Source organism: Tyto alba, unplaced genomic scaffold, assembly GCF_018691265.1.
Source record: "Tyto alba isolate M040663 unplaced genomic scaffold, T.alba_DEE_v4.0 Super-Scaffold_9, whole genome shotgun sequence".
Taxonomy (NCBI): domain Eukaryota; kingdom Metazoa; phylum Chordata; class Aves; order Strigiformes; family Tytonidae; genus Tyto; species Tyto alba.
The window spans coordinates 22,976,470-23,002,169 of NW_024881330.1; the positions used below are offsets into that span (position 1 = coordinate 22,976,470).

Consider the following 25,700-nt stretch of genomic DNA (forward strand, 5'->3'; position numbering starts at 1 on the left):
CACAGAGCTGTAAAGGTTTTACTTTTATTTCTTGTCTTGAGTTTCTCCTGGGGTCTGTAGCAGGGAAGCACAGAACAAGTATTGCCAAAAGGGCAATTAGGGGCACCTTTTGTAGGTGAAGGATCCCCAGTAAGGGGTCTGGAGGAGTAGGAAGGTGGCACATGACAAAACAGTAACTTGCAGCAGTGAAAACATCAGGCTCCTGGAATCACACAAAAAGCCTAATACAAATGAGTGAAATTTATTGTGACAAACAGGTTATGAGGTATCAATGGGTAACTGGGCAGCACATGTGTCCCTTGTTCCTTCTGTTGACAAATAAAACATAAATATTGAATGATGATCCCATCCACAGCTTTTCCTGTTTTTTTCCTCTTCATTTCTTCAGGATTTTTCCTGTTCTTTAATGTCAGCTATAGTTTTATCCAGAAGTTTTACTGCATAGTACATATTTCAGGCATTGGGTACTTGTTATGCTGCACTGCAAATCTGTTTACTGCTGTTCCTTGTGAATATTGGTAAGAGAATGTCAGATTTTTTAAATTAATCTTGCTCATTAATTTTATCCATTTTTTGCTGTTTGTCAATATAAGCAGATAAACTGAACATGGCAAGGCTCAAAATTTTATTCTGCATGTATTTATTTCTTTTTGCTAAGTCCCTCTGTGATTTTTAATAAGATTGGTTTTCTTTCAAAAATATGTTCCAAGATTATGTTTTAAAAAAAAATTAAACAAAAGCCTTTCTTGGCAAGTATTGCCACACTGGTTACTCAAATGAACATGTGAAAACAAACTAGAAATGGCCAGAAGGAAACAAAGCAGCTTCTTCCAAGAGCCTGTGGGGTAGTTTTCTGTGGGACCAAGAAGAAAAAAATCTCTTGACCAGGTAGCACTTGCACTTCCTGGAAGGAGGCTAAAACCTGAGAAGTTATTCTTCCCAGCACTGCTGCTGCCATAACCAAAACCACTGTGTCCCACAAGTAGCATCCTGCTCTGGCACCGAAATTTCCAATAAGAAGGGGGAGAGCAGCGCTGGAGGTGGCTCTGAGGTTGTGAACATCAGAAGGGCAAAACAAGAGCAATGCGAAGGAAGAGCGCTCTGCCCGACCTGCTCGTCAGGAGCTCAGTGAACGATTACAGAGTTTCCTCCGTGCTGGGGCACAGCAGAGATCACTGAACACACCTTCCTGCCTTTCACTGGAGAGCTACAAGATGACAGACAGAACATCGCCCACATTTACTGTTGGGTTTGCATTCATGACCAGGCCATGGCAGCGCTGGTGTTCCAGCCACAGGGAAACAGCATTCACAGATAGGAAGAGAATATATCATTTGAGATAACTGCTGCTTTGAACCATCTCATTACACAGCTTGTACAGCAGTTGACAGTATTACAGCCTGAAGGAATAACTGTCCTTATGAAGGAAACTTGTCTTTTATACTGGAATGTGTTCATCAAGGCCTTGGATTTTGAAAATGCACATACCTACCCCCATTCTGTAAGGACACAGACAAAGACAAACCAGAGATGAATCTGGAAATGTGCACACATAAATTAAAAATCACACGTTACAGCAGAAATTGCAGAGACTGCCATGTGCAGTAATTGGTGAACTAGTATGTGGTATCTGAAGCTTTACCGAGTAATGATAGCAGCTGGCAGAGGAGAAGGAATAGAGTAGCTATAACTCTGTGAAGTGTTGAAAACAGGGCAAAATTTTGGCCTGGAAGCCCTGGGGACACAGCCAAAGTCCCTCACTCTGAGATGCACTGCAGTTTCCCCCTGCTATCGCCCCTTTATCACAGGATAAGGGGATGTCGTGTTGCAGAGTTGGGTCAACCAGAGGTTTGGTCAACCAGGACAGAGCAGCACCCCTTCTTTGAACTTGTGACAGAGCAGAGTCGCACAGTGATAGGCAGAGAAGTAACTAGAAGGAGTGGCAGAAAGTGAGAGCAGGAGGATTTAGCTTGCAGGAGCCCTTTATGCTTCACTGTGGAGTCTGGTTTGCGGTGACAGGAGATGACTATTGATGAGTAGGACATGAAAGAAGGTGAGATCCCTGCTGTATCCAGATGTGTAGACAGATTGAGAGATAGATGGTGTGTATGAGTCCACTTGTCACACGTCCAGGTTCTTAGTAATAATCAACAGTTACTCTGGGGGAAATAGGACAGCAGTGGTGGTGAGTGGAGAACAGGGTCTGCAGAAAGCACTCCTGCCACAGACAAGTCATTAGGAATTGCCACAGGGGTCTGACTCATGCTGGAGCACTGCTTCTTCCCACTGTCAGGTAGCAGCGTTGGTTCAGGGTGAGGTCGTCCCACTCAGCCTTTGGTTCATTCCAGCAGTCATCAGGAACTCCTTCAGCTTCTTGGCAGATATTGAAATCCCATGATTACTAGTCTCAGGGAAATTCTCAAATTATGTGCTAGAAATGTTAAAGACAGCATTGCCCCCATAAGTGGATTATTTCTTAGAAATATGTTAGACTATGCGTGTAAGAAACAAAGAAACAGCAGTTTTTGAAAGCAAAGAATAATGAGGTGGTTCATCCCTGTTTTCTGTAATATTACAGAGCCATATTAAGTCAAGTAAGCTGGTACAGGTATGTCCATCATCCAACTGCCTGTCAGCTATGCTGGATAAGTGGTGTGTTACTGAAATTTCTTCCATCCATGCCCCAGAATTACCTCTGTGTGCATCCTGCAGCTTTAGGAGTGTATAAACTGGCTCTGTAAAAGACTTCCTGCATTGCCCAGTGTTCTATCTGCCACTGAAAGATTGATCCCTAAAGCTCATGTTTTCTTACCTAGTGCTTTCTAATTTTAAATTGTGGAATAGCACTGAAATCACAAAATGGATCTTTCACTACTTTTTTCTGAAAAGTTTTCTGCCTTCATTTTTACATAGTTGATCTCTGTGGCCAAGCCTATGGTGTCATTTGCCTTGTTATCCCCACTGGAAATATATCAGGCAGGACTTGTCTTCAAACTGATTCTTTACATTTTTCAGGTGCTTTGTACCCTGTTAGTTATGAAGTACCAATATTATAAATCCTCCATTTTTAGAGTAACACTTTCATGGACAAGTGCCCCTTTCTCATTATACTTTTTCTCAGCAATGAACTTTCCTTCAGATTTAAGCCTAAATCAAAATTAAGATGTTTGGCGTCTTGTCTTTGGCAGACAAAAGGGTTGCCTTTATATGATGGGTGACAAATTTGAAGAGCAAGAGCATTGTTAGAAACTTGGTGCTAGTACTTTCTTATTATAGGGAACCCCAAATAGAAAAAATAAATTTGATTTCTTTTAAGGAAATACGTTGTATACTTGCATTGCATTCCCACAGCAACGGGTTAGCTGCATGCTCTTGGCTGCTACAGCTTCCCAGTTCCTGCGAGGCTGTCGCTTAAGCAGGCAATATGTTTGCCTTACCCTGAGGTTTCAGATCGAGGTAACAACTGTAAATGAGCAGCAGCAAACTGCTGACAAGACACACATGACAGAATAAGTGTTCACTGCCTTTCTGTCCAGTCAGTTCTCCCTGTTTGAGGAGAAGGCTGCAACAGCATCGATGTCCTGCCTGCACACAATATACTGCACTGCAGGGAAAGTCAGTCAGTGTGGTGTCAGTCGCTACTTCATTTATTTATTTTATTAGATGCTGAATTGTCACAACCTGTTGTCTGTCAAACAGCTCTGTCTTCAGTGTAGTCTTAAAAACTCCACACCTCGACCTGATTAGAGCAAGCTCTAAGCATTTACTTTATGGAGCAGCATCTATGACATTTCCTACAATAATCAGTGAACAGAGGTTCTTCCCATAGCATAGCAACCACACAGCAGTGATGCTTTCCTTTCTGATCTTCTGTAGTTGTTGCCTGAAATGGTATCAACCCTTCAAGTCATAAACACATCATGTTCTTTTACCAAACAATATAGCCTTCGCAATTAAGACCTTAATATTTTTGCATGTCCTGTTGTCCCAAATAGGAAGTCATTCATATGTATTATGTCTAACACCATTGTATCAAGGAAGAAATCATAGAAATGCAATTACACATAATCATTAAACACTTAATTTGTGTTTGTTTTGTATATCTACAACATCCATTTCTCATTATTGTCAGTTTTTCACTTTGCCACCTCAACTGCTGTTTAATATTTAGTTGCTGTACTTCTAATATTTAATAATTTATTAGAAATTTGGATGATCTACAGAGGTAATAAAGTGTGAAATAATGCCTAAAATCAGATCCAATTTTATTTAATTCTGTGCATTTATTGCTGTCATTATTAGCTGACATTCTCTTAGCTCACCATACTCTGCCCATAATCTAATCTATCCTGAAGAGGCAGGCAGCAGTATATGAAGTGATTATAAGGATCTTCGAGTGTCTTCAGGGATTTTCTGTACTTGGACTGCAAAAACATTTTGATCTGTTGTTGATAGAACAGTCACAATAAATTCCATTGTTACAGTTCCTAGAATAAGGAATTAATGCACACCTATTAATAAGAAACAATCTGGAGGGCAAAGAACATGACATAAATTCATCACAAGTGAACTCAGAAATAATCCTACTGGTTTTGACTGTGTTGCCTGGCATCACAGAGGCTGTGAATTTCAACCCCTTACTGCAAGTCACATATGGTTAGCTCCCCCTTTCTGCCTGGAGAACATAGATTTTTCTGATTGGGATGTTTTGCTCCTACCAGCGCAATGCAGCATTTTCTGTTATTCTGCATTTTTTATTATTTGATAAAAAGATGTTGCACCTGCAGCTACAAAGGCATCATTATTTGGACTGAAACACGTTCTTACTGGCTACTTCTTGAAGGCCACTGCCTGCATGTTGCCTCACTATTTTATTTTTCAAAAGACTCTGGACTGGAAGTGTGTAAGCCGAGTTTTGCGTTTCCAAATGTTTGAGATATTAAAAAAGCAACAAGGGGTTATATTGCTAATGCCAGTTCACTCCTACTGCATCTGGCTTGAACATTAGTCAGAGATCTTCCCTTTCTACTCTAATGGTCTGAAAACTGTGCAGCCCCTGGGGCTGTGGAATAGCTGCCGACTGTGGGTGTGGGTAGCTGCTACCTACTCTGGGGATTTTACTGGTTTGGTTTTTATTAAACTGGTGCCACTCTAAACTAAGCCGGGCTACTTCACTTGTCCAGTTGCTTTTCCATCCTGCTGGCAGACCCTGCTCATGTTGTTTTGCCTGACATAAGCCCGTCTGGCTGCCCTAATGTAATCCGTTCGCTCAGCTAATTCCCAGGTTGTTTATTATGGACCCCATCCAACACCCGCTGAAGGCAACACAACCTTCAGCTGCCTCAGCAGCTGTTGGACCAGGCCTATAAAACAGCGACTTTTTTGCTATTTTCAGGGTATTAAGAGCTTGTATTACTTAAAAACCACACAGTATGTTTTGATCAGGATAAAAGAAGGAAAGTCGATAGAAAAAAATGCTTTTGAGGTGGCGTCTTCCACTTTCCAAGTGTTTTGGAGACACTTTGGAGGAAAAGACATTGTTTGGATCAAGGTAGTCACCCAGGTCCCTGAAATGGTCAGGAGACGGAGGGTCCCATCGGGCAGGATTCCTCACTCCTTTCAGCCTCCTCTCTGTGAACAGGGGATCTTATTCTCCACCAACTGTGTATGCAAAGAGTTTAGACAAAATATCTAGTTACCAAACAGACATCAGTGGATCCTGTGGAGACACAGATAGAGCTAGGATAGATCCCACTATTTTAGCCTTGAGAAATAAAGATTTTTGGTCATTCTGGTCCAAGAACACAGGCTATTAAGGAATCAGTCCTCTAGCTGCCTTGGGGAGTTCAAATCCACCTTGGGGAGAAGGGGAGCTTCTCACCACAGGAAACAATTAACATCAACACCGTGGAGCCTCAATCTCTTCTCAGTGCCAAATAGAAGAAACAGTAGATTAGCTTCAAATGGTGGTACATTTCTCACTAGCTGCTTCTGACATGTAATGATACTGTATTATTCTTAATTTTTTAAAAGTATTACCTTGGTCTAGAAAGAACATTTTACTGAATGCTCATTACCCACTCCAGACACCATTAATAAATCCATCTCTGTGGCCCGGAGACTCCATTCTGACAACAGTGTGGAAATCTTGTATAAATTATTTTGCAATTCTACTTACATTATCCATACATCAGATCTTAGCTGTGACTGTCACCCCCATGACAAATTCTCAGGCAGGTTTCTGTTAATAGAGAATAGCTTCCCACAACTCAGGTATAATGCTAAGCTTCCAGTAAAACTGATGATGTTTCCTTTTAGAGCCAACACACTCAGGCTTCAAAACTTAAACCCCAAAGGGCATCAGTCATTAGTGAATCTGCTGCACAATGTGATATGTAGCAACTTGCCTTAAATAAAATATAATTAAGGTGATTTAGCAGAAGCTGTATCCAATAATACTTCTTAATGGTTAATTTAAGGGAAACGAATTTCCAATTTTGTTGTCTGGGTACTTTTTTTTTTCTCCTCCTTGTTTTTTTAGAGGGTTTTTTCAAAGAGCTGTGACCACCCACATTACTATTACTTAGTAATAGATCCAATTTCTGGCTACAAGGAGAATTAAAAAATACAGTAATAGTTCAGGGTGGGGGAAACCACCATTGATAAAATCTTTCTGGATTTTATCTGCATTTTGAACTAAAATGGGAATTGGTCCATGCCAAACAAGAGAGGCAACTTGTGTATTGCTCAGATTCTGGCCTTAAAGATATATTTAAAAGGTGTTTGGAGCTCCTGGTTTCAGTGAACACTGCAGATGCACCTTGATCCTATATTGGAGCAAGAGCAAGGGAACGTAGCCCTTTGTAGCAACCTGGTTTCCACCAGAGGTACAAAAAAAAAAAAAATGTATATATCTCATTCATGTCAGGTCCTCGAGACAGTTGGGTGACTGGGATGGAGGGTGTTCTGCAACACACAGCTACTGGTCAGCTACGCCTTGCAACATCTGTTGCTTGCCTCGTGTTTTCAAAGGCAAGGTAGGATGGTAATAAATTCAACGCAATTACAGTTCTCCAGACTATGAAAAGACAATGTAATCAACATGTAGATTAGGCTTTTTCATTTTTTCAGAGTATATTCATGTAGTGGACACTGCCCAAAGTTTCAATTGATTCCCAAGAGTGAACTATCATCAGAAAACTCAGAATCCACCTTACTCTTCTTCTACAGCCTCCAAGCTGATAGTTACTAATAATTAATAATAGTAATAATTCCTATGTGTTTGGTTTTCCTCTGCAGGTAATATTTTGACACCAATATGGGAAAGCAAAACAGCAAACTACGCCCTGAAGTCATGCAAGATTTGCTAGAAAGTACAGACTTTACAGAACACGAGATCCAGGAGTGGTACAAAGGCTTCTTGAGAGACTGTCCAAGTGGACATTTATCAATGGAGGAGTTTAAAAAAATATATGGGAACTTTTTCCCTTATGGGGACGCTTCTAAGTTTGCGGAACATGTATTCCGCACTTTTGACGCCAATGGAGATGGAACAATAGATTTCAGAGAATTCATCATAGCCTTGAGTGTAACGTCAAGAGGTAAACTGGAGCAAAAGCTGAAGTGGGCATTCAGCATGTATGACCTCGATGGGAACGGCTACATCAGCAAGTCAGAGATGCTGGAAATCGTGCAGGTACGTGCTGCTCAGAGGCAACCCCTGGCCTCCCTCCTTCCAAGTAGATTATGAGGCAATGTTGCAATAAGACACTGAATTAAAAACTCTGGCAGCATTTGGGGGTTTATGATCTTGGTTCTCCGTGTAACGGCTTGAATATAAATTGTTATTTCATTTGGCAAGGATCGTGTCACAAGTCAAACTACAGCATTTGATATCCATTGCAAGCTTTTCCAGAGCAACACGCTGTGTGGGAAATTCTCCCTTGGGAGTTCTGTTGGGCTGGAGCACAGCAACTTACCTGCTGATAAATATGATTCTGTCCTCTGGGAAATCACTGTTAATGAGTTACAATTAATTACAGTTGGACCAAGTAGTATCTTAAATCAACAAGCTAGTGTACTTTTAAGGAAGGAAGGCTCCCTCCAGAATAAGAAAAAAATCTACTTTGAAATCATGCTGTTATAAAGAACTAGCTCACATATTTTAAAAAGTGTCTGTTTGACTAATTCCAGTGAGGTCTGCATACTTAACATCATTCTAGCTGTCTTCATATTAAGTTGCCAGTATAGACAAACCTTATCTGGGTAGATGATGTTTCTATACACAGCTTCTTTGGATGCATTTTCTTGTGGTGTTATTAGGAGTCCCACCTCACTTTGGCTTCCTCTAACATGTTTTTACCCTTGAGGCACGTCACTGCTGAAAGCTTCACAAAATTTTTGATACGGTAGTATATTTACACAGCTTGAATCTGTATAATGCAGTGCTGTTAGGTTTTTGGTTGGTTTTTTTTGTTTTGTTTTGTTTTTTTGTTGTTGTTTTTGGTTTGGTTTGTTTTGTTTTGGTTTTTTTTTTAAAAAAAAAAAAAAAGAAAGCCTGTTATCCAGATCCTTTCTTGCCCTGGAAATTTTGAAGTGCTAACTATGTACTGTATTATTAAGACTTATATTTGTGCTGGAAATCAAGGGAAAGGAATGCACACAAATTACAGGCTGTGATGGCAAACCACGTGTACAGAGTCAGCCTAACGTGTGGTGCCTTTGTCCTTCTACCAGGGCTCTGTCTCATGTCCTCCAGACAGTAGCTAACACCAGCACTTGCACTGCTTCAGCAAGACCAGATACAAAGCTCAGATGCAAATGCAGGCTTGTTGTGTAGTCTTTCAGTTATTCTGTTTTGTGCTCCTGTGTCTGAGTTAAAGAGCAGGATTGCATTCAGGCACAGAGACCTCCCTGTCTGTGTGCCATGACAAACCCCATGGAATATTTGCATTAGAAGATACTCTGTTCCTTACAAATCTTCCTCTCCCCCGGGTAGGGTAAACAGGCTATCAATTATTGTTTTCCTAGCTGTATTTCTCCTCATGAGAAAACAAAGAGAATCCCAACAGATCTAACAAAGTACAAAGCAAACACAGAGCCAAACCCAAGCAAGTGCCTGCTCCTCTGGAGGAGGAGATGCCCCAGGGACCACAGGACCCCTTGCTGATGTCAGGTAGCCGGGAAGTCCTCAGTGCTGAATGGCAGCACAAACCCCCTGGACCAGAACATTTGCAAACATGGAGAACAATGCCACAGATGTGTTCGTGTCAAATTTAATTAAAAGATCAGAGGATGAATTCTCTGTAGCAATCCAAGCGAGGACCAGCAAAACCAGCAGGTTTTTTTCAGTCACCATGGATCTGTTCACCAGCACGATTAGAGGCTGAAATGCTCTGCCTCCTCTTCACAGTTGTGTTGGTACCAAATTGCAGCATTGTCCTTTACAACCACGATGCTACCATCAAATGAAACTGCAGCTTAGGGATTAGTGTAGTGTGGCATTTTGTCAATTTATATATCCAACCCAGAGCAACGTTTTGACAGTGTACAGCCCTCAATCTGGCACTCCAGCCCTCCCACTGCACTCCTTGGGAGGTTTGGCTCTCTCCTCCTTTCAGGTCACACCTGAAACTCAACTGAGCGATGCTTTCTCTCATTTACCCTCACCCCACATTTTGGGGCACCACACAAAAATCGATTATGCCTGAGAAACAGCCATTTCTGCACCATGAACCATCAGTGGGTTTACAGTCAGTAAAGCCCTTTCTGTGATGGAGCTTCCCATGAGGCAATGTGCTTGTAGATTTCAGCCTCTTCTCTTATTCCAATTTTTTATGGTCATCGTGAGCTTCCTGTATAGCACTGATCACCCGTAGCTCCTCCCAGTGGGGTAGGATTTGTTGCATAGTCTCTGGAAGCGTGTTTGGCTGATGTGTGAAACTGGAACAGATAAACACATTTTCTTGCTTTATTGAGAGGTTCCTTTGATGCAGAGTGATTAGACTTATAAAAAAAAAAAAAAAACAAAACAAAACAAAAAAAAAACAGCTAACAACTATCACTTTCATTTATGAAAGATTATTATTTTTTAATATGGACAGACAGGATTCTGTATCAAATGTCTTCCTGGGGCCCCTCAGCCGTCACAGTCCTTCTGATAGTGAAAAACAGAACTCTCTCATATCTCTGATATATATCTCAGAGGAACCTATTACAAGTCCCTTAGCTAGCATACATTTGCATATTGATACAGTAGGATTTATTACGTTTCCACTGGGATTTTTGCATGAGACAATACATCAAAATGAACGCTGAAAGAAGTACCATCAATCTAAAAGTCTTAGTTTCACAGAAAAACACTGTCCCTATTACTGTGGGATTACTGCATCTTAAATAACATCAGGGCACGGCATGCTCTTCTTCTTTTCCAGTCTGCTTTTCTTTGTGCTTTGAAAGACCTCTCTCCATAGTGATTTTCACTGCTATGCTGACAGTTACTTGCATTTCCTTTCTCATGCTCTGGCCTCATCTAACAGTGCTGTGGGCAACACAGGCATTGCTCTTTTGCTCAGCATTGCAAGAAGGTGCTTGTAGTAACAGTGGTAGCAGCAGCAGCACTGAAACAGCAGAGGTACAGGTTAAGATGTTTCATGTCCCACAGCAGCCCTAGAAACTTGCCATCTGCCAAGGAGATGAACATGAATGGTCCATAATAGCTTTCTGAAGCCCATTTTCTCTGCAGAGTAATGGGCTAGAGGACGAAGCACCCATATTCCTTTAAGTTCCATTTACCATAGTACTGTTAACCACATATGCACAGTCTATTACAGACTCACCACGCCTCCCCTAGACAGGTCTCCAAATAGCCCTGCCTAGAGACACGTATGAGCCATCCACATAGAGCTGGCTGCACAGTTTGGAGGATCACATAACTTGAAGGACTTTAGTGGTGGGCTGACAATTGTAGAGCCTAATCAAAGAAGGTCCATGGGATACTGCTACATCTACCACACATAGCACATCAGCAAAGTACTGTGGGAAGATGCTTCATAGCCTGCCCTCTTGACAGACCTTGCCGCAGATCCTCTCAGATTCTCGTGCTCTAGAAATGCTTTTCATATCTCCCATATGTTTACCTATAATCTAAATAGCCCAGTCCACTCAAAAATAGCTGCAAACCAGCTAGAAGATTTGTGTTTGTTCCCCTTGCTGAAATGGGACATATATCATGAGAGTTTCTTAAAATAAGAGTTTGAATAAGAGATGGAAACCTTGTTCTAAGGATACATTTTTTTCGCTGTATGGAGTCATAAGGCATGTTAATACTGAGCTGAGAGATAAGAATAACACTTTTGGTTTAATACAGAGCACACGTTTCACTTACTGGACTTGCTTAATTGTAAGTCAGGAAGAAACAGAAGCTGATATGTGAAGAAGCAGAAGCTGATATGGCTCTCAGTAAAGAGAGTGTCAAAAATCCCCATGAGATTGAGATGAAAGCAATTTTTTCAGGGCAATTATTCACTTCATGAGACCTTTAGCTGTCAAAATTTATTTCAACAGAGTAAAAAGGATTGACTGATAATTTGTGCTGTCATTGCTGCCATCACCATAAGGAGCTCTTTGACACTTTGCCAAGTATAGCAGGGAAGTGCAGCCCCTCACCAAGGTTTCTGGCCTGAGTGCAGCAGTGGCAGCCAGCAACTGGGAGCAAAACTTGTGTGAATGGGCAAAGGGGTGAGGTTTGCTCTAAATCACCCATCACCGCTCATCCGCAGGCAGGTTGAAAATCAAAGGGGAGAGCTCAGCAGGGAACCAGCCAGTTCAGATGAAGCTGGAGCCCGTGCTTGCTCCAGCAATGCACACAGGGCTCTGCAGGCACAATTTCTTGGTGGCATTTAGGGGTGCCAGGGAGCTGTAAGGAGCCTGCCTGACAGAATTCCAACTGCGAAAGCCGCCCTGACTCAGGTGGCTGCTGATAGATAACCACCTCTAAACCTTCTCCTACTAAATGCCACCAATGGCTTTCAGCCCACATGCTACGAGGCCGAGGAGTCATCCTCCACGTGGAGTGCAGCTCTTGCAGCCTTTTGGTACCAGGTTGCAGCCCAGGGTTAGTACAGACCAGCTTCACATAATTATCACATGAAACCAGCTTCCTTTCAAAGCTTGTTCTTTCAAACACCCAATAAAGAGCTCTGTGTAGCTGCATTGAATTAACATGGGGCAAGTCTGAAGATTCTTAATCAGCTTTAGCTGGCTTTTACTTTGGGAAAACTTCCCACTGAACTCCTGAGTAAGGACATAAGAATTTGTCCAGAGTAACCATTTTCAGCATGAAAGGAACGCTTACTATGTTATTCCCATATGGCTTTCCTAGAATATCTCATCTGTTATTCCCTTCACACGCCTCTGTGAAAAGGACCCTGTAGGATGAAGTCATTCTGAAGTGCTTTTTTTTTTTTTGTCCTAAAAATCTGCATACTCTTACTATGGTTACTTTGATCAGGGTAAACATGCCTGCACTCCCGGTCTGGGGCATTCCTCCCACACTTTCTATACAGATTCTCTGCTTTGCCATCTTCTCACCCAGAGTGAGGGAATGACCCCTCCACCTCTCTTCCTACCCCAGACAAAAGCCGGACAGCTTAAGATATTTAAACATTAGCAGATTAATAAACCTCATCTCTGCTGAAAACCCTGCAAGCCTTGCATGCCGATGAGGATGAAGAAGGTGTAAATTCCTACTGTCCACCCTCTCTTTTTTTTTCTTCCCCTATTGTCTCCTTCCCCCCAGCTCCCTCATCCCTATGTTCATATGCTTGCATGTTCATCCTTTCTTCTGTTCTCCTGGGTATCAGATGATCACGGCTGTGCAGACAACATCCCTGCCTGTACTGAGGCTCTGCCCAGTAGTCTGGCATGATAATTCTCATGGAAGCCTTTGGGCACTCCCACAGTGCAAATCATGATGATGATGATGATGATGAAAAGGGTGCCCACCAATTTTCCATTCAGCCAGCAGCTGTTCATGTTGAAATGTTCTCCTCTGTTCCCCTGCTCGGGTCTGTAGCCAGTGTTACAGACTTACCAGAGGGCAGACCAGGAAATCCACAGTCACAGTGTTGGTGACATAACTGAGGGAGCAGATGTTTGATTGTGCTGAGCATAAAGCGATGAATAATTAATTAAACAGTCAAAATACTTTCTCAGGGTGTAACTCTTTAAGTTATTTAAAGGCTGGGAGATGTGAAAGGTGAGCTGCTGGCAGAGAAGGCAGCGAGATGGCCAAGGAAGCGGGTGCTCCCTGATCTGAATGTAAAATGTCTGTGCTGCTTAGCGACATCTTCCAGCTGGTGAATCTGTGCTGTTACGTTCCTGGTAGCCGTCCCCTGGGGACCCTGGGCCAGATGATGGGAGCGTGCTAGGCAGAGTGCCTTCATGATTAGGAAGAGAGGGGAGGGGAGATCCAGTGAGCAATCTTGGGCTAGAGCCAAGGACTCCCCCCTCCCAGAGCAGGAGGAAGCAGTGAACAAATAGCTAAAGCAATCACGTCTGCACTAAGTTATCAACTGACCACTGAAGACACTGTGTTGGGTTGGGGGAAGCAAGAATCTGAATGTGGAAGAAAGTGACCAACATCTACAGATGGAGGGCAAAGTGACTGCCCGGTGCAGCATCCGTCAGCCAGAGGCCAACGAGCTGCAACGGGAAGCAGAAGGAGCTGGTCAGACCAGGGCAAGGCTGCCTTGGGCTGGGATGTGTGCCTCTCCTAATGTCCAAGAGGCTCCCCCAAGGCCACCACCCTGCAGCCATCAGGCTGCAGCTGCTCTTCTCCCAGCTGCGTGGCACCGTAAAGTTATCTAACACAAAACCCACTTGCTTACGGGTACCGCATGCTCACAATTGCAGGCGCCGTTTGGATAACCGGTTCAGAGACAACTACTCATCCTTGTTTAAAAATTAATGTTACTTCTCTTTTAGGGGCAGCTAGTGCCGTACGTGACTAATGGATTTGTCTGGGCAGAGAATAGTTACGGGTGGCACCAGTGTTGTGTGGGACCAGAACATCTGCTCTCTGTGGAACAAATTGTGAATGGGGTTTTGAGCTGTGCATGCACACCAACCCCCAAGGAAAAGGCCACCTCCTTGCTGATCAAGCCTTCATTATCTGTGACACATGGAAAATGCAGGGAGTGAGTCACTGTCCTCCCCGCAGGCAGGATGCTGACCAAGGTGGGAGAGAAAGGAGATGGGGGGAAGAAAACGCAAGGTGAGGGGTTGGGGGTGGTGAGGACAGAACCAGGGTGTCCGAAGCACAGAGACACTCCACAGCGTGGGGCAAGACCTCAGTGGTCTTATCATTCCCCCAGGCACTGGGAGCTGCCATTGCCTCATGTGCTGTACAAGTGATAAATTCATCTGAGGACTGGTTTAATAAGGAAAAATGTAACCTCGGTCCAAACCCAGATTGCGTTCGACCGTGACTAAATAAGGAAACACAGTATTTCATAAATGAGCATCCCACTGAAGACGGCAGCTGCATGTACTACTGGTGCCACCCATCTCCCTTCAGCATTCAGAAAGCAGGTCCCAGCCAACGTTCCCGAGATATTTTCTGCCTATTTCCATCACCAGAAGATAATCACACCCCTGCATTAAGATAATGTGTTTCTTACCAGCTCTTTGATCCTGTCATATCACACAGGCAATCTATAAGATGGTTTCTTCTGTAATGAAGATGCCGGAAGACGAGTCGACACCAGAGAAGAGGACAGAGAAGATCTTCCGCCAGATGGACACCAACCGTGATGGTAGGCACCCTCCAGACGCCGGGGCAGCCGCCTCTGCCCCCATGCTGGGTGGCTGGGGTGTTCTGCCCACATGGGACAACCCCTCAAACCCACCACTCCCCCTTCGGCTGCCCAGGCAAAGTCACCTCCATCCACAGCCAGTGGGGTGCAGGCAGGCAGGGCTTCACCTTGCAGGGTTGCTTTCTCAGGGATTATCCTTGGGGCCCCCCCAGGTTCCTTCCACTGTGCTTGTCCAGAGGCTTGGCAGGTGTGCTGCGACCCACCACGTGCGCTAAGCAAACGTGTTTCTTTTCTAGGAAAGCTTTCTCTGGAAGAGTTCATCCGAGGAGCCAAGAGTGATCCGTCCATAGTCCGTCTCCTGCAGTGTGATCCCAGCAGCGCCGGGCAGTTCTGAACCCATTCTTTGGATGAATTATGTATCTGCTTTTTTTTTTTTTTTTCCTTGCCAAACAACATTCATGGTAGTGTTGCCTCTGTACGGCCAATTATGCCTTCATTTGTGGCATCTTATAGCTTCTTTTGTTGTGGATTAATTATAAGAATGCTGAATTGCTCTTAACAATTTGTCCAGAGCACGGGCAGTACTGTTTTAAACAGATATTGTGGTGTTATCATTGTTTTAAAGATTTTGTTTTGTTTTTTTGTTTTAACGTGTCTGTTTTGGAAAGTAAGCGTTGAGAAGGAGTAAACCAACAAGAAAACCCTTGGCAGCAAGACACACTGACAGATTTTAGATTGCTGTTTTATTAGCTAAGTATTCACCCGCAGGACCTGAAAGTGTAGTACAGATTGAACCAAAGGGGTTGTGATGGGTGGGGTAGGATTCACCTGGAACCTCCTCTCTTGTCCAGGAGGCACCAGTTAAGGTCAGAGACAGGTTCAGGAAGAAGTATGAAAGTGCAAAACGTGCAGGGTGTATCGTCCACTCCCCTGCTCCTATGCCTCATTGTTACAATGCTGTGAACATTTTCCAGGTTGGGAAGGAGAAGGGAAAAAAGCAAAGGTCGATTTTTTTTTACTAGGTTTACAGTGGCTGATTTCACATGGCTTTATCTGAAAATTTTGCAAGGAATTTGCAATCCTGATCCCCAAATCCACAACTGACAATACCTCTTGCCATTTGGGATCAGCAAAGGCAGACACAGGTGTGGAAAACTGGGTCTTGACAATGAATTTAAGGGAAATACATACTGAATGTGAAATTTTCAGGTTAGTAATAAAGCAGTGTCTACTAAGGAGAGTGGACATCACGTGAGGAACTCACGGACACCTGCCAGCAGCTCCAGCTGAGGCACGTCTGCTGTTCTGAATGCTCTTGCACAGTATGAAGTTTTGGGGGTGTTTTTGTCTCTCTCCATGTAGCTAACAGAGTTTCAGGGCCTGCTCTTAGGGGAAGGCTGTCATCAAAACTTGTTTTAAACATAAAATTGTAGCATTTATATTTCATTTATTTTAGTAAAGTTAAAAAAATCTGTACTGAAACAAGGAAATGGTACGCTTTATGGTATATTTATATATATAAAAATTAAAACAAAAAAAAAGATCAGCTCTTGAGAGAAATGTTGAATGTTTATCTTTTCACCTAGATGCAGGAGTTCTGAAATTTGCTGCTGCAAAGCTTTATCCTTTGGTCAAAGTTATTGTATGCAAAGCTAGTACACATACGTGGGATTTCTTAGGAACTTTACAAGTGCTGCTGCAACAGAAAAGCTTTAGCGACAGGACGAATTACGCTGACTAAATTGGCATTAATCTGTCATTAGCTAAAGTCTGCTCTGTGATCCTGTTGGAGAGGTACCCATGTAGGCAGTGCACAGCATTGGGAATTCATGAGCTCATTAGAGTAACCTTTGTCTGACAGGCAGGGTTGGCATTTTGTCAAGTGACCTTGTAGATGCTAATCCCCAGTAGCCTTAATTTGAAATAAACTAAGTAAAATAAGTCTGATTTGCAGATGATGATTAGCTGAGTACTAATTAGAAGTCAAGAATAAGTAGCCAGGTATGAATAATTTTTTGTTGAACACTATCTAGCATGTACAATAACCGAAAGAAAAAATCCTAGACTTAATTTTTCCATACCATTTGCTTTGCCAGGTATGAAGTGCAGAGCATATGAAAGTAAAATAAAAATAAATTGAAAATAACATGGCTAATCAGTTGTAGTAAAATGATTATGAGTGGCTAATTACACTCAATAAATGTATTCAGGCACACACCTTTGTCTCAAATAATGTCAGAAATCCAGTTCATGATAAATTCCCGTTATAGTAATCAAAATACCGAGAAGAGATGTGTGTGGGAAAATGAGAAAGCAAAAGGGGTCCAACCACAGACAGAAACAGATTTCAATACCTAGCATTTTTAGCTGCTACAAGCATCACTGGCAAATTTTGCACCAGTTCTTCTGGTTGATGGAAATGTTCCCTATCTCTCCCTAACCTTCATTAGACATCCTGTGCACAAATCTAACCCTTCAAATGAGAGCCTGTGCCTATCCTCTTCAAGGTAATCTTCTGCTTTACCTGGAGAGGTCCTGGCCCTCTCTCCCGTATCCATCACCGCACGTATATTGAAAGCCATGTTCCCTCTGAAGTGCTCTGAGGGCTGTTTTTCAGCAGGACGAGGCTGGCCAGACGGCTGGGGATCGCTGCAGGAAGGTCAGGGGCCATGCACTGACCCACACCCCCTCTGTCAGACGGGGGTGACCAGCCCCACTGCCCCAGCTGCTCCCGGGGTGCTCCCACCACCACCGCTGCGCGGGCAGGACTGGGTGACACTAGAGGAACCCTGCCGAACTCCTGACCTACCTGCTCAGTGCAGGCACCCAGACCCAAAGCAGCCCAGACCTACAGAACCTGCATTTACTGGAGGTGAACTTGGATACTTTCTACAGCCCCATCTTCCTCTCAGTGTTGTGAAAGCGGTTGCATGTGACTGAAACTTCTAAAACATTGCCTTTTATTTAAGCAACTGCATTCTAGCTCTTTTTAGTTTTATATTTCTGGCCCTGAACCTAATCTCTCCGTTTGTTTTTGCTCAGTAGCTGTGGGGCTCAGGGGCCAGGCTTACTTCACGTGTTAGTACTGTGCAACACATGTTTGAAAACACAACCTGTGATGTGACCCCAGGCGGAGATGTAATTCTTCCCACAGTTCACAAAAGCTGGAAGAATAAGAATTAGCCTACAGCTGCAGAGGACGTAGCTGGAGATAAGACTATTGTATAAACTGTTACAGAGTGAATTAAGGTTATTCTTTTACCTGACTACCACTGGTGATTAGTATTGTTTTAAATTAACTATCCCTTTCTTTCTCTGCCTCTGCATGTACGTTAAAAGTGATCCGTAGCTGGAGTTGTGATAGGAGCATCTGCAGACCTCAGATCAGCAGGACAGCAGTGGTGTGCTGCTCCTTGAATTAGAATTTTCTGCTTTGCTGCCATTTGCATTTGCAATCATAACTGCCTTCATAAACCTCTTGAAGAAAAAATGACCTATCCTGTATAAAATAGCACAGCAGGTCAGATGCTTTCAAGAGATCAATTAGCAATATTTCCATACAGGAAGGATGGCAGACAGCGCATAGTATTTCACATCACCTCCCAATTTTGTAGATGCATTCTCCAGTATTAGTTGCATGTGAACGAGGTAATCTCCACTCAGTGTGTTGTCCAAATGCACTAGTGAGTACATCCCGCATGTAGACTGAATCCATGGAAAATAACGGTCCCATTGAGGCAGCATTCCCAGTCAGCTTGCCAAACACTGGGCCAGAGGTTGTGAAGTGAGGACTATGACTTGTGTGATCTGCAGCAGCCTGTCTTTGGTTTAGAGTGCTTTGGGAAGGGGAAAGGGAATACAACCCTTGTAAAACCAGCAGGCATGTGCTTTCGTGAACGCTTATGGTTTGAGAAGGACTGAAGAAAGATCTATGTTTCAACGTTATTTGAAGCCTTGTGGGTTCACAGCAGTGAATGTTCCTGAGGTACATGGAGCTCTGCTGTTCCTCTTGCTGTTCTTAGGAGCTTCTAGGATTTTCACCTTACTGTTGGGCATTTTGTCCTTTGTTGTTCTCTGTTATAAAGCACGACCTCCACATTTTCTAGACACTGCTGCATAAAAACAAAAGCCAGAAGTGTGTAACTTCTGCAGCTGGACGAGGTCTACGTGCACACCAGCACAAGAAGTGGTCACACATAACCAAGTCCCCCATGGTTTAATAACTGCCCCTGGGAGCTGAGCCCTGAAACTTTTCAGCAGGTACTCTTCATTGATGGCAAAGGTGCAGTAATGTGCCTTAGCTTAATTTTCTTTCACTGCAGACCAGGCTAAGTCACATTACCTTGCATTTGCTCTGGGCTGAAAGTGCACACATGGGCAGAAACCTCAGCTCAGCTGACTCATGGAAACTTGGTGAACTGTGGTAACTTGATGTTGAGCCCTAATCTGCAGACTAAGCCGAGATGAGAACATGGCCATAGCCATACGTCTCCCAGTACATGTGAACTGGGGAACACGGTGACAACTGGCAGGTGCCTGGGGACACGTGGCGGTGGGGAGGGAATCTCCTGCCTCAGAATGAAAACCCTGAGCTCAGATGTCTCCCTTCTTTTAAAACTCTCTCTGTTTTTTTTTTGTTTTGTTTTTTTTTTTTTAGCAACACTGGTGAAGATGCAACTTGATAGCAATATAGCACGGTCAGGATAAAGGAGGCATCCTTCAAAAGAGTTTGCTTTTGAAGCCTAGCATACAAGCACCAAGTGAAACAAGCAGAGGGGAGGGCTGGACAAGACCTCCTGAACACCTGCTACGACAGCACCTCCTTTTGTCTTTCTCATGGTGCTCCCTCGGTTTCCTGGAGAGGTGGTCCTTGGGCTCAGGAGTTAGGTGTCAGGTAACTGGTGCAGGACCGGTGGAGAATAATATTTCACCTGCCTTTTGCACAATCATTTGGGATGCATTCTTTGCTTTGTGTCTTACTGGGTGGGATCTCATGTAGGAGTCTTAAAGTGGGGGAAGTCTGTTTCCTTGGTATCGCAGGCAGAACTTGTGCTTAGAAATGCAGAGAAACTTGGCAAGTGTCAGACAGCTGAGCAACGCTCAGAGCTGCATGCGGAGTTTTCCATTGACTGTGCAGTAGGCAGATAAGATACAAAGCAGTGATATGTCAGACTCGTGGTGTGATGTGCTCTGAGATAGGGCTAGACCAGAAATGGCACCTTCTAGAGCAGCAGCTCTGTCTGATGCATATTCAGTCAGAGGTGCTGACAAAATACACTTTTAAATACCTTCAGCATGAACATGCAGCTGCAGGAGTAGAATAAATCTGCTCTTTCTTACATATAAACAACAGAGCTGTTTGCTGTGCCCCAGTTAGGAGTTGAACAAACAGCTCCCAGGAGGAGCATAAGGCACTTCCTAAGTGTAACTGAGGGTAAAACATTGCCTGCAGGAGCTTTCTTCCCAGTTGTGGTAGACGAGAAGGGAAAGTTCCGTTTGACTCTCAAAGCCCAGGTGCCATTTTGCAGGCCAGGGAAGGTTAGAAGAACAGCTGTGTTTTAAGCACATGGAAGGAAGAAGCAGCAGGGTCTGTAAATTGGCATGGAAAGCGGTGACACTAGAAATCGAGAGCATCGTTGAGGGGCTGCAGAAGCTGTTAGGTGGCTCTGGCATTCAAAGCAGTAGAACGATCAGTTGGATGCAAAGTCAGTCTTCTCGTCCCTTGTAGAAACCATCCCTGGCTGCCATGGATCTCAGTTAGCAGCACCCCTTACCCCAGCCTGGCTTTTGTTGTTGTTGCTTCCAAATCATCCATACTGAGAAGTTGTGTCAGGGGTGAGGATTTTCACAGGATAACATATAAAGCTTTTCAGATATAGTCTCCATATTTTGACAAGTAACAGCTGGCAAGGCCAGATGGGAGGGGCTTTTTGCAAAGGACAGATTTGATTTCCTCATTGTTCCCACAGGTCATAAGTGTTATTTTCATATGTATAGTTGGGATTAAGCTATCTCATGTAAAATGCTGACCAGTGCACAATAAACAAGGCAAAAAACCCCACCTTAGGATGTAGTGAATAATGTGAAAAGACTAGAGAAATTAAAAACTGTAAGAGACATCGCTGCCTTTAGATCAGGGTCTGAATTCACAGGGTGAAAATCCCTTAGCAATAGCCAGCACAGAATAGCTCCTCTGTGCCAGCCCAGTCTGTGGGACCTCCTGGGCTTCTTTGACCCCCCGTCACCTTCTGCCAAGGCTGGGGACTCTGGGTTCTGCCACAGAGATTGTCATCTGAGTTTATTCAGCCTGCAGAATGCTTCCCCAGTCTCAAAGCACATGACAGCCACCCTCTCTGTAGTGTTCACTTACTGTGCAGCTGAGACAAATCTTTGATCTTCCCTTCTTGCCCTGATCTTATACCAAAGATGTTCTCACCTTCCTAGGGCAGGCGCTCAGGATGTCCATCTCTCCAAGGCTTTGTGCCCACCTCCCAGTTTCCATCCCTACTCTCTGTGTGAGTGAACAACTAACACCAGCCCTTGACATCTGGAAGAGCCAGGCATTTAGAATAACTTCTGACATGGTTCCCAGCCTTTGGCCCTCCTGTGTGTACCTTGCCAACCACACTATTTCCTATTATTAAGTAATGGCAGTATTAAACATTTCAAGAACACACTGAACCTCTGGAACAATGTGGTTTTCATTATTGTGTATGTGTTTGCCAAGGCACGGCAAACTGAACCTGACTGGTGCTCGCTCTCCACTCCTGTGGTTTGTACCACAGAGATCTGATTTCTTCCAGGCAGGAGCAGCATCTTCCTGTGCATCACCATTCAGCGTGTGGTGCCCCAATGCTGCCTAGAGCACCCAGATGGTGTGGACCAAGAGATAATTTTGGTGCAGTAATGTCAGACAGAAACTCTCCCTGCCATCTGTCAAAAACACGTGCTGAGGGTGTGACCGCTGGTTTTCTCCTCCCTGGGGACAAGGTATTCAGGGTTGGCCTCACATTCCCCCACCAAATGGGATGATAGTGATTAGTAAACCCACCTGAGAAAATCCTCTTAATTCTAAGCTTTGTTTGTGCTGTTAATTGGCTGCATTCAGAGGGAAGATTAATGGGTCCTCTGCAGTTGTTTTGGGGAGAACTTGCAGTTCTTTGCCATGACCACCTTTTTATTTTCTGTCATTAGTTTATTCCCATTTCCAGGGCAATTAAATAGTTTTTATTAGTATCTGAGAGAAAAAGAAAAAAACAAAACCAGAGTTTCAATCTGATAAAGATCTAAGGAAGCTTACTAAAGACATTGTACTCCATGTCAGTCATATGATTGCTCTACAAGATCATGTTTCTTTGGTATTTTATGTTTAATTTCCTTATTCATGTTTTAGCTGTGTTTGTGATCTATTTATTTATTTTGGATCCTCTTAGATTCAGCCCTGCCCGTTGTTTAGCTCATATGCTAGCAGAAGTCCCAATGACCCCAAGAGCAGAGCTGCCTGAGCAAATGCCAGCAAGGTGGGCTCACTGTGCCTAGTAAAAATTAAGTGCTTAATTAGGTTAGGGATTATTTTTTGTCTACACATTTGCTACAAGGAGAGATTGAACTGCATTTTGATATGCTTATCTCTTCCACTTGCTCACTTCAATTCCATCCAAGCAGTCTTGTAGTTAATATTTGTATATTCAGTTTTACTTTGCTCTTGAACCCGAGGTGACCAATATCAGCTTTCTCTGAAAGAAGTACTTGATACCTTTTGATTTTTACATATTGCAGAGTGAATGATGTGATGGATGCAAAAGTAAATAGTTATACATTTGTTTGTGTAAATTTGGGCAGGTATTTTTGATGCTGTAGAGACTAATAAATTGAGATAAACCATGGCCAAAAGCTGAATGGATCCAACTGTCCAGTTCCCATTTAAGTCCATGACCATTCCGCAGGGAAAGCTTTCTCATCTCTGTTCCCTCAGGCTGTTTCTACGTTGCAGTATAGAGTAGAGATACGAAAACTAAATAAGCTACCAAGGGCATACTAACTGCAGCAGCATGGAGTTCAGCATATCCTGTATCTTGACAAAATTAGATACCTCTCTAGATGAATACTTGGTAAGCAAACCTACATATCCTAAGGAAGACTTTTACAAATTAGAAAGGAGAGGGATGACTATGAATTAAATTAATTTGGTCAGCATATTTTTCTTATGGCTGTCTAGAGTTGCTAGCATCCTGCGTGTAGTTGCCTATAGCTATCGTGATGTGTTAATTTTCCCCTCTGGTTCTGCTGTAAGCTCATCTGGTGATATTCCGAGTCTCCAGCCAGTTCTCAGACAGGCAAAGGCCACGGAAGGAACATCTAGAGGTGAGATGAGATGCCTTCAGGAAGACTAAGGGCAACTCTCAGGATTCGGCCCTGTGTTGTTGCATGCTTTGGGAGCATGTACCCGCAGCGTGACACATTAAACCTACCCAATAAAATGGAAGTAGATGATCAGGCCATCAGAGGAGATGGAGAATTTGGTGGAGGGTTGTGTATGTGTTTTGTGCCCCCAGCACGCGCACTGTTCCCCCTGCTATTAATTTCCAGTTAGGACCTTTCCTGAACTCTTAGTGTCAGAGTAAAATTTTCTTATGCTGATAAGGTATTTGTATTACGCAACGTACTCAGAAAAAAAAAAAAAATTATCTCTCTATGACTGTCCTCTCCTCTCGAGAAGATGTTCTCTTCTGTACATACGATATGCAGAATGTATGGGAGTCTTACCAGTGTTGGTTTGCATTTTTAAGACTGTACTAATTAATGTGTGATACTATTGTGTTTTCGTAGTGGCATCTTTGTTGTAAGATGTAAAAACTATTTAAAGTGATTTTATTTTTTTGTTATTGTTCAGCTTTTAGAGATAGCACCAAGGACTGACTGCATGTTCACTAGAATCAGCCTTTTTCAAGGGCTGTCATAGCTGCACACAACACAGGTGTTTCACCTGGAGCATAGTACCTGCGTTCTCGTTTTAATAGGGGTCAGTTTTGAGTGGAAACTAATTCTTCCTGAAAAGTCTAGTTTTCTGTCTTACCCTCTCTCAGACTCAAGCTTCCCCCTCCTGTCCTGTGTGCCAGTCCCAGCCCCAGGAGGAGACCTCGAGGAAGGTCCCCTAACCCGGGGCACCCTGCTGGCCCCAGCACCAGGCTTCCTTATCCCTTAGCTCACCCACGTGCACACTCGGTTTTCCTTGGCACTGCTGGCTATACCGGGACGAAACCGATGGGTTCACATTTTAAGACCATTTGTGCAAGTGACTTTAAAATTAATTAACTAAAATTTTGAGGAATTAAGCAACTAAGGAAAAAAAGAGCCTGAGTGGCATGATTGGGGTCAGAATTTTATTGGGGTGCTTAATATAGCGAGAACTTGGGGTCAGTCCCTAAAAGACAGGACCGACTTGGGGGCTTAGGTCTACGTTTCTTGTCAGGTCTGCAGAGAGAAGAGGGGCTCAGATTCAGCCTTTCAGGCAGAGCTGACTTACTCAGAGGATTGAGTCTGAGAGATGCTTCTCCAGATCGTGTCCTGGGCCAAAAGACAAGACATGCTGCAGCTTAGGAGTTGTTGTTTTTTTTTTTTTTTTCTTTTAGTTTTTTTCTTTTTAATGGAGAAAGCAGTTCAAACTGCACCTGGCAAAATGACTGACTTCAAAAGCATGTTTTTCCTTGTTATATAGACACTCACAAAACAGCATTGTGTGGTTAAAAAGGCGCGTTTGTGATAGTTTCTTTTTCAGTGCCAAAATATATAAGCAGTATTGTTTGAAGGGAAATAAGAATTTTTTTACTGTATTGTTATTACTGTTGAACAAATATTGTTTTTAAATGTTAGATTTTGAAGACTTTTGTATTGTAAACTGTTTTGTGACATGGTGCTTTTTCATACTGGAATTACTAATTGCACCTAAATAGGAATTATTTTGTTTTCTTATATAAATATGTAACCTTGAACAATCTTGATGAAAACCAGTGTATGGTGGATACCAATGGTTCAAACAAATTCTCCTACTGAAATCCCCTAAATGTTCTTTCCTACTAATAAACATTCTGCTGCAGCTAGCTGTGATGTGCCACGTGCTGTTAATCCCTTCACACCGGAGCCTTAAGGCCTCAGGTAGCCCCACGGCGCGCTGAGCAAACCTCAGAGAAGCCTTTGCCTGCTGTCCTGGCCTGCTCACCGCCGCGGGCAGCGGGGCAGCAGCTGGCCAGGCCAGTCTGGAGGGTTTAACGAGGGCTTAAGCCGTGCACGGGCGCTGTGCCGGCACGTTGCAGCCGGCTGGACTCTCCGCTGCTAAAACAGTTTTTCCTCCAGCGGCTATTGCTGGCAGCCAGGCACAGAGCGAGATAACACGGGGTGGTTTATAAAAGGAAAGGAAGGGCAGCACGAAGCTGAGAGCTCTAACCCTCCGGAGCTGGAAAGGCCATCTTAGCTGGCTGATGGGAGCTTTCCCTGCTGTAGATAAATCCCTCTCCAGGTTTAGGGCATTTTTTAATCCCGGAATGACTAGCAAACTGCCAGGGGGGAAGGATGCGGGGAGGTACCACAGCTTGGTAGGGTGGTAGCTGTGGTTAGTTGCTCTGGGACATGGCTTCATGGGGCGGCAGTAGAGCCCAGCACTGCAGGGGCTCCTGCCAGCCTCAGCCAGGCTCTGCCAGGGGCTGGCTCACGCTCCTGTGCGTGCTCCTTAAACTCCTCAAACTTTTACCTAGGTTAAATTTCAAGCTGGGATTAGCACCAGGGTGCTAAGAGTAGTTTAAATCCCGCTGGAAGGTAACTGAAGCCAGTGCCTGTTTCCTCTTGAGATTAAAAAAAAAACCCAGCCTATTTATGGAATTGCACATT

General features: G+C 43.6%; 1 protein-coding gene across 1 annotated transcript in view; it reads left to right on the top strand.

Annotated features, from left to right (window-relative positions):
* The window catches only part of NCALD (neurocalcin delta), a 60,567-nt gene extending 35,651 nt beyond the window's left edge, over positions 1-24,916 (top strand). The window contains exons 2-4 of the mRNA XM_009965511.3: positions 7,300-7,696; positions 14,711-14,816; positions 15,113-24,916. Coding sequence (XP_009963813.1) covers positions 7,319-7,696; positions 14,711-14,816; positions 15,113-15,210 — 582 coding nt within the window. The 5' untranslated portion in view covers positions 7,300-7,318 and the 3' untranslated portion in view covers positions 15,211-24,916. The remainder of the gene's footprint in view (positions 1-7,299; positions 7,697-14,710; positions 14,817-15,112) is intronic.
* The last annotated feature ends 784 nt before the right edge of the window (positions 24,917-25,700 follow it).